The sequence below is a fragment of the Nesoenas mayeri genome, assembly GCF_963082525.1.
Source record: "Nesoenas mayeri genome assembly, chromosome: 2".
In the NCBI taxonomy this organism is placed as follows: Eukaryota; Metazoa; Chordata; class Aves; order Columbiformes; family Columbidae; genus Nesoenas; species Nesoenas mayeri.
In genome coordinates this window covers 150,732-160,335 of record NC_137543.1, presented here as the reverse complement: position 1 = coordinate 160,335, position 9,604 = coordinate 150,732, and the positions used below count along the sequence as shown (strand labels likewise).

General features: G+C 53.1%; 1 protein-coding gene across 1 annotated transcript; it reads left to right on the top strand.

Annotated features, from left to right (window-relative positions):
• Positions 1-365: 365 nt before the first annotated feature.
• FAM83H (family with sequence similarity 83 member H) lies at positions 366-7,101 on the top strand (the record flags this gene model as incomplete). The annotated part of the gene is made up of 4 exons (XM_080339595.1): positions 366-812; positions 1,758-1,922; positions 2,242-2,366; positions 4,455-7,101. 4 exons carry the CDS (start codon positions 366-368, stop codon positions 7,099-7,101), a joined length of 3,384 nt encoding a protein of 1,127 aa, XP_080195721.1.
• Positions 7,102-9,604: the final 2,503 nt, after the last annotated feature.

Below are 9,604 nucleotides of genomic sequence, written 5' to 3'. Positions count from 1 at the left end.
GTAACGTCGCTGTGGGCGTCGAGCGCGGCCGCGCCGGCTCCTGGTGCCGACTTTCGCTCCTGTAATGTCACTGTGGGCATCGAGCACGGCCACTTCGGTTCCTGATGCTGACTTTCGTTAGATCCTTATTCTGCCAAAAACCGTTCAACTGTTAATGCTTTAAGTGATTACCACCTTTTCCTAATTTCAGGTTCCCCATGTGCTCAGAGTGACCTTTCTCCAACATGACTCTGTGCTTTGACTGTCCCCCGGTCTGGTGTTGCCATCGCGACCCCCCGCTGTCCCACTGTTGACCATGGATGTGTCGCTGCAGGGAACCTGCTCTCACTGTCGACTGTTCTTTCCTTACAGCTCCCCATCCCCTCATGGCTCGTCGGTCTCAAAGCTCCTCACAGGGGGACAACCCCCTTGACCCGAACTATCTGCCCCCCCACTACAAGGAGTATTACCGCCTGGCTCTGGATGTGCTTACCGAGGAGGGCAAAGAAAGTTACCAGCGCTTCCTGGCCGAGGAAGCAGCCCCCGATTTCCTGTGCGGCTCAGAGGTGGATCACATCATACAGAACCTCCAGAAACCCCAGTACGCCAACCAGGAGGGCAGCACAGACACCAGTGGCGACAATGACATGGATGGGTCCTCTGGGACTTACTGGCCCATGAACTCAGACCTCGCTGTTCCTGAGCTTGACCTGGGCTGGCCAATGGTCTTTGGGTTCAGGGGGACAGAGGTGACAACCCTGGTGCAACCACCGCCCCCGGACAATCCCAGCATCAAGGAGGAGGCTCGCAGGATGATTCGAGCAGCGCAGCAGGTAAGACACTGCAGAGCCTTGTTTGTGTGTGAAAGATGAGTCAGAATGCACCAGGTCCCCTGCTAATTCCATTCATTTTGCTCCCAGGACCCGAGAGGGGAAGGATGATTCTAAAACTGCCATTTACACATCACAGCTTGCCTCTGCTCTCTGGTTGCATGCACAAGTGTGTAAGGCCAGGCTGAAATGCACCAGCAGGTCACAGAACAGCTGAGCCTGAAAGGGGTTTCTGCAGCCAGTCCGGTCCAGCCCCTGCTCAAAGCGGGGTGCAGTAGAGGAGGTCACTTAGGACATGTCCTCCGTATCCTCAAGGATGGAGACTCCACAGCCTGTGTGGGCAACCTGTTCCAGTGTTCAGTTACACTCACTGTATAAGAGGTTTTTCTTATGTTTGACTGGAATTTCCTATATTTCAATTTGTGTCTTGTGTCTTGTCCTTTCACTGGGTACCGCTGAGAAGAGTTTGGCTCCATCTTCCTTACACCCTTCCATCAGGTATTTGTACTCTCCGATAAAATAGTAGTTGTGAAGGACAGGGAGAGAGAGCTTTGAAGCTGCTCCCCATATTATCAGCATGTGGGTGCAGCTACATAGTGGCTGCCTGCACGTCGGCCAGGACGTTAAAATGGCCTGGGTGTGTTGGAGAGGGCGAGCGGGTAGTGACCCAGCACCTCAACGCAACCCCCAGTGGTGCTCTCATGGCCAAAAACATACCTGCTTGTTGGATTCAACACTAAGGGAGCGCTCAGTGGCAGGGAAGTGTAGATAGCAATTCTTTTTCCAGTCCACAGTGTTTATAGGAACCTTCGATTGGGAAGGCTCCTGTTTACCAAGGAAATTGCGATGGCGGCAGTGCAGCTGCAGGGTGAGGTGCCGGCGAGGGCGGGCACACGCGGGCACACGCGGGCTCACGTCGCCGGTGTCTCTCTTGCCTTTTTTCCCCAGGTGGTGGCCATAGTGATGGACATTTTCACCGACGTGGACCTGCTGTTCGAGGTGCTGGATGCTGCTGCCCGCAGGGTGCCCGTGTACATCTTGCTGGATGAAATGAACTCGCAGCTCTTCCTCGATACAGCTGCTAAATGCAGAGTCAATCTGAACTATGTGGAGGTGAGCAAAGCAACCCCCCGCCCTGCCCCTGGCCCCCGTCCCAAGGGATACAGGGGCACAGGGGGCTGCTATGGCACCTGCGAGAGAGGAAAGTGGGCCAGAGCCTCGTGAGAGACGAGAGTGAGGAAAGCTAGAGAGCCGGCTCAACAAAACCGGGCTGAAGGCTCAGGACACGCTGTAAAGGGGTTTATCTGCCCAGGGTATGCAGACAGTCACCGGAGCAGCAGGATGTGGAAGCTAAAAGAGCGAGGGGAAGGACGAGGGGCAGGGGAGGGAAGTACCAGCGTCCAGCTGAGTCCGTGCCTTGTCTGGTTTGCAGTTCCTGAGGGTGAGGACAGTTTCTGGCCCAACGTACTACTGCCGCACGGGGATGTCCTTCAAAGGCCACGTGAAAGAGAAGTTCCTCCTGGTGGACTGCATGGTGGTGCTGAGCGGCAACTACAGGTGAGAAGCCCTGCAGTGTTACCTGTCCGGTTTCAGTGGCACACAGGCTGGTTAACTGATAGAGCCGTGCTCGGGCACTTCCCAGTCAACATCAGTGACAAAAGCTCCTCTCACTGAAGGATGCTGAGCAGCAGTTTTCAGAACAATGCACGTTTCGCAACTGAGGTAGATACACAGCTAAACAAGGCCTCAAGCCCAGACACCTGGTCAAGCTTCCTTCACAGCAACAGTGCAGATGATCTGTAAAAAAGGCAGAGTAATTATAAGGTGTTAACTCCAGCAGGCAGATAAGCCCCACAAAGATGTTTGCTCACAACTCTCAGCAAGATCTGAGAAAGAATCAGAAGGACAAATGTGAGAAAACTGGCCTTCCCCTCTGCTCTGCCCTGGGGAGACCACACCTGGAATCTTGTGTCCAGCTGTGGCCCCTCAGCTCCAGTAGGACAGGGAACTGCTGCAGAGAGTCCAGCGCAGCCACCAAGATGCTGCAGGGAGTGGAGCATCTCCCGTGTGAGGAAAGGCTGAGGGAGCTGGGGCTCTGGAGCTGGACAAGAGGACACTGAGGGGGGACTCATTCCTGGGATCAAGATGGAAAGGGGCAGTGTCAGGAGGATGGAGCCAGGCTCTGCTGGTGACAACCAGGGACAGGACAAGGGGCAATGGGTGCAAACTGGAACACAGGAGGTTCCACTGGAAGAGGAGAAGCAACTTGTTGGGGTGATGGTGTCAGAGCCTGGCCCAGGCTGCCCAGGGGGTTGTGGAGTCTCCTTCTGTGCAGACATTCCAACCCCCTGGACACCTTCCTGTGTAACCTCATCTGGGTGTTCCTGCTCCATGGGGGGATTGCACTGGATGAGCTTTCCAGGGCCCTTCAGCCCCTGACACTCTGGGATTCTGTGATTCTGTGTTTTGATAAAGGCAGAGGGAAGAAAAATGCCTCTTCTTCTTGGGAAGGAAAACGCTGTGGCGCTGAATGTCTTCTCCTTCCTGCACGGAATCACAGAGCGGCTGAAAGGGTCTCCGGTGGGCATGTGGTCCAAGCCCTGCTCCAGCAGACGGAGACTGCACAGTCCCCGAGCAGCCTGTTCAGTGCTCAGGCACCCGCACAGTGAAAACGTGTTTCCTTCTGTCCAAACAGAAACTCCCATATTTCAGTTTGTGCCCATTGGTTCTGGTCCTGAATCTCATGAGATTGCTGTCAGAATATTTTCCCGGCATGTCGATGTCCCCTGACTGCACACCAACTGCGCCACCCCGCATCGCGGTGCCGTCCGAAGGCTGCTGCGGTGCACGCTGTCCTGTTGTCCGGGTGATTAGTGGCAGTGCTGACCGTTTCCCCAAGCCCTGACTCCCCAGGAACCCCACTCACCACTGTGCACCCGTCAGACTCCAGGTCACTGACCACCGCTCATTAAGTCCAACAGCCCAGCCAGTTTCCTGTTTACCGTGTGGCACTCCTTGAGTCCACAGGTTCCGCTCTGACTGCAGTATTTATGTGAAGGCCCCGTGGAAACCCTCGCTGAGGTCAGGGCGCCCCGGCCTCGCTGCCCCGCGCTGTCCCTGCGGAAGGCGGGCGGGCGGCGCCGGGCGCGGTTCCCCTGGCGAAGCCCTGCTGGCTGCTCCCTGCTGTCTCTGTTCTCCCCGTGCATGAAGCGGCTGCCAGGAAGCTTCACTTCAGTGTTCACTCGGGCCACGCGAACGCTGACTTGCTGTAGCTCCCTAGTTGGTCGTTTTGCTCTTTTTAAAAAGATGGGCACAACATTTCAGTTACAAAAACCAATTACAACCCAAAGTAATTGCAGGAACATCTGCTTCATGTAAGGATTATCATCAGCTTGCTCTCTTGCCGTTGTTACTACTGACTGGCCTCCTTAGAAGTCACTTATTCCCTCGTAAAATCCTCTGCAAAGACGTGATGCCAAATCAATTAGTAACTGAGGCTTGAGAACAACGATGTGTAATGAATGTCCTCCTGACCGGTAAATAATATCAGGACAATTTTCTTCAGGCAAGCAGAGGGTTTAATGTGAAGTGGAACAATCGAGTTACTTGGTGCTAATGCCCGGCCGTTGCTGTTTCCCCCTGCAGCTTCATGTGGTCCTTCGAGAAGATCCACAGGAGCATCGCGCACATCTTCCAGGGGGAGCTGGTGGCCAGCTTCGACGAGGAGTTCCGCATCCTGTTCGCGCAGTCCGAGCCGCTCGTCCCTCCAGCCAACGTCTTGGCAAAGGCCGAGAACGCGTTCGCCATGGCGCCCTTTGGCAATAACCTGCCTTTCTTCCCCAAGAAGGCGCCCCTGATGTTCCAGAGGGATGACGCTCTCTTCCCCTCCTTCATGGACAGGGTTGATCAGGACAGGTACTTCCTGTCCAACTTCCGTCGGGACGACATGCTGCGCCACACCGTGGAGGGCTCGGCCATGCGCATGTACAAAAAGGTGGAGATGGAGAACTCCCAGATCGACCCTGTCCGGGGTTTTCTCCGCTCCAAGCAGCTGGAGTTGGATGCTTTTAAGAGACACAGTTTTGCAGAGGGAACATTCGAGAACTTTGCCTCTTCCAAGCAGTACGCCAGGCAGATGTTCATGAACAACATGGACGAATTTAAAATCCAGTCCAGTCATTTTCAGAAGGACCAGTTCTACCAGTACCAGTTCGAGCATCCCCATCTTTCTGGGAGACCTCAGGGACTCTTTGAGAGGATCCGAGGCGGTCGGCCAGGATTCAATGAACTGGAGGACTATGGAGAGGGACCCCGGTACCCTGAGCTCGAGTCTGGTTTCCCACAGGAGGGTTTCCCCTTGAGGCTGGATTACGTACCTTCAAATTCTTCCAGGGAAGTAAGACACGGCTCCGATCAGCTGAACCCGGCAGGCAACGGCCCCATGGGAACGATGTTAAGGCGACAGAATATAGGACAGAAATTTATTTGCCAGACTTCTCCTACACAGAAGCAAAGCCTGGAACAACGCCTGTTCTTACAAGACAAAGATGAGGACCAAGATGAAGACAAGAACACCCAGGAAAACAGAACAGGTTTACGTAACTGGAGGATTTCCTCATACCTGAGTGCATACCAGTCCGAACCAGAAGAAGGTCTCCCAATGCCCATGGAATCAGAGGCATATAATGATGTTCTTGGGGACAGCCTCACGAAGCACCACACCGACCTCATCCCAGCATTCAAGTCTCCGATGTCTTTCAATAGCAAGTCACTGGGAATTGAAAGTGCCAAAGAATTTGCAGAACCTGACAGAATAGGTGACGAAACTCCTCTAATGAAACAAGACGCGTTTAGGACCAGAATAAATCCTTTGATCCAGCGGAGCTCAAGGCTCAGGTCCTCTCTGATTTTCAGTGCTGCCAAGTTAGACCAGCCTAACACCACAATAGAAAAGGTCCAGATGATCCAAAAAGAACAAATGGCCAGTGAGCTGACAAAAGACAATGAAACTATAAAGACAGCCACCTCATCTAAAGTGGCAGAACTTCTAGAGAAGTACAAAGCTGTGGGCAAAGACCCAGAGCGAGCTACGGTCACTCACACCAAAGCCGTCTCCAGCTTTCTGCAGGAGGAGTCCCAGGGCGCGGAGAAGAAATGCACCAAGTCCGTGCAGTACAAGATTCTGGAGAGCAGGGTGCTGGACGCCAAGGACTCCTGCAGCACCTACAAAGTGCACGGAGAGGTCGACAGGGCGTTCGGAATGGCCTCGTCAAGCCCCCAGCTCGTCGACACGTTGAGTAAAGATCCCCTAGCACACATCGGCACTAAAGTGGACAAACTATCATCGCGGTTTTACCCCATTGAGAGTAAACCTGGTCTTCCCGAGAAGGAGAGTCTAATATTTGTAGGAGAGACTCAGAAACTGACTCTTCCAGAGAAGAAGGAAAGAGTGACGTTCAAGGAAGACACTCAAAAACTAGTCAATACAGAACTGAAGAAACCACAGATCAGGACAAGTACCACATCAGTTCTTGAGAATGTATCTATGAGCCAGGGATCCGACAGCTCTCTCAATAAATCCGAGGAAGACTGTTCAAAACAAGAGCAAAATCCAATGGAATTTTTAAGAAAAGGGTCGCTGCGGCTGAAGCAGCTTTTGAACCCAAAAGGTGAAAAGAAGTTGGAGGAGGAGCCCCCTTCTGAGAGCGGGAAATCTGAGAAGCCGGCTGTGGTTCTCAAGCGCTCTTCCATAGGGGACGGTCAGGAAACGATGGAGGAAGAAAAGGCCCCCAAGTTTTCAGCAGCAGGGGCTCCCAAAGGCAGCCAGGCGGCGCAGGGCAGGTTCCCCTCGTCCACGGCCAACATCCTGTACAGCAGCAACCTCCGTGACGACACCAAGGTGATTCTGGAGCAGATCTCCGCCAACAGCCAGAAGAACAGAGCCGAGCTGGCCAAGCAGCTGCCGTCCACCAGCAACCCCGACCTCTCCAGATCAACCACCAGCCTGGAGAGGAAGGGCGAGAAGGAGAAGAGCTGCAGCATCCACAGGTCCGAGAGTTTCGGGAGCCAGAAGCGAAACCTGCAGCGGCAGCCGTCGGAGGACAGAGACACCCTCCTGAGGAAGATGGAGAACATGCGCAAGGAGAAGCGAGTCTACAGCAGATTCGAGGTCTTCTGCAAAAAGGATGAACACACAAGTCAGAGTGAGGAGGAGTATGACACAGATGCCAAAGACAAGAAGATGGGAAAATTCATGCCCAAAATCCTGGGGACCTTCAAGACCAAAAAATGATCATAGAAACACTATTTAATTCCATCTAATCACTGACTGTCAAAGGGGAACGAGCAGTAACTGGTTTGCAGTGGCTGTAAGCACCGCAGGCAAATTCTCTGCGTGGTTGGTGAGCGGAAACGTGTTCAGCATTAGACCCTATGGCACCATTCACCCAGTAAAGCCATGAGGTACCAGGCAACCTTATCACAGTGTGTTTCAAATAAAGTATTAGATTACCAAGATGCTTAAAACAAATAAATAGAGTCTCTTTGTGTTATGCTCAGGGAATGTTTTCAGCAGACAAAATAATTCCACTTTCAGAATGAAAGGATAAAAAATAGAAAATTCAATACTTGAGCTCAGTCCAGGAAGGGAAAATACACACAGGCATACGCGTTAGCTGGGAAAAGTGATAAAACCCAATCGTTTCGCAGGTACTGCCATCTTCTCATGTATCTAATGACGAACTCAATATGGGAGGCACATTTTGAAGGTTTACAGGAGAAAAACCATCTGAACAACTTTCTGCCCGTATCTGTGGTTACGGTCCTGTCCAGCAGAACAGGTCAGCTTCATATTTACCAGTTCCCGGCCTGCGGGCTCCGTTTTGCTGCGGGTTTGTTTCCCCATGAGCAATGGAGGCCTCAGGGCTGGGCTGGAACGGCGGCTCAGGCGCCATCAGCGGACAAAGGCCTCGGTTTAGGACCCTTTCCAGCCCAGCTGGGGAAAAAGGCCTCGGTTTAGGACCCTTTCCAGCCCAGCTGCAGTTTAATTAAGCATCTAAAATGCTGTCTTAGCCAAGCGGTAACTTCCTTGGCGCTGTACCTCATTAAGTGGCCGTAGGCAGGAGGCGGCATCCATTCGTTAGCACATCTTCCCATGCGAAGACAGGGCAGGAAGGCTGCTGGGATTTTCAAGCTCAGAACGGTTTTCTTGTGGTGGTTTGGTACCAGGTTTAACCAGGCAGCTCTGAGCAGTCCAGGCTGGCCTGCGTGTCCGCGTCCGGCGGGCAGAGGCAGCGACGGGAGCCCTCGGAACCGTGCACAGCATTCGTGGCAGCTGCCGGCGCGTCCCCGCGGGACCGGCTCTGCGGGACCGGCTCTGCGGGACCGGCTCTGCTGGCGCCCAGCGCGGCTGCCACACCGGGGGTGGTTGTGTTTCTGATTTGCACGCTCTGGTCAGATGAGGGGCAGAGTGTCCCCACACGACCCAGCTGTGATTCCCACTCCAATGGTCAGATGAGAGCACAGTGTCCCCACACGACCCAGCTGTGATTCCCACTCCCCGGTCAGATGAGAGCACAGTGTCCCCACTCGACTCAGCTGTGATTCCCACTCCAATGGTCAGATGAGAGCACAGTGTCCCCACACGACCCAGCTGTGATTCCCACTCCCCGGTCAGATGAGAGCACAGTGTCCCCACTCGACTCAGCTGTGATTCCCACTCCCCGGTCAGATGAGAGCACAGTGTCCCCACTCGACTCAGCTGTGATTCCCACTCCCCGGTCAGATGAGAGCACAGTGTCCCCACTCGACTCAGCTGTGATTCCCACTCCCCGGTCAGATGAGAGCACAGTGTCCCCACTCGACTCAGCTGTGATTCCCACTCCAATGGTCAGATGAGAGCACAGTGTCCCCACTCGACCCAGCTGTGATTCCCACTCCAATGGTCAGATGAGAGCACAGTGTCCCCACACGACTCAGCTGTGATTCCCACTCCAATGGTCAGATGAGAGCACAGTGTCCCCACACGACCCAGCTGTGATTCCCACTCCCCGGTCAGATGAGAGCACAGTGTCCCCACACGACCCAGCTGTGATTCCCACTCCCCGGTCAGATGAGAGCACAGTGTCCCCACACGACCCAGCTGTGATTCCCACTCCAATGGTCAGATGAGAGTACAGTGTCCCCACTCGACCCAGCTGTGATTCCCACTCCCCGGTGTCGCGGTGACGCGCTGTGACGCTGTTTGCTCAGCACACCAGGCCTGGAGGGGCAGGAGGCCACACCGGGCCTGACGGTAACTGCAGCGGCTCTTCAAAGCTTTACGTTTGTTTTTGGGTGCCAGCTCTAAATCACTTAGCAGGCTTCACATAATCTACATATCCGTAACAATGATGGTTTTCTATTTGTTGAAAACCTTGGGAAATGAATGTGCGGATAAATAGACTGATCTGAAAACCAAAGCAAAAGCTGACCTCCATATGGATACAGACGGTGGTAAAAATCTGCAGGAATCAAGAGGAATGATCATTTGAATATGAAGTAAACATAGAGATAGAGGAAAAAGAAGAAAAAAGAAGGGAAGACGCAGACAAAATTGCAAAAAAAAGCTGAAATTAATTTCTTATGCTTATTCCATATTGTATAAGTATACACAATTTCAGATACAACACATAATCTGTTACATCTGTACAAATTCATAAATGAATGCTGTACTCATTTTGTTTGCTCTTAGTAATGAATCAGATCAATACAGCTGTTCTCTGCCAGATGATACAGATAGAGATTGTTTTACTCTA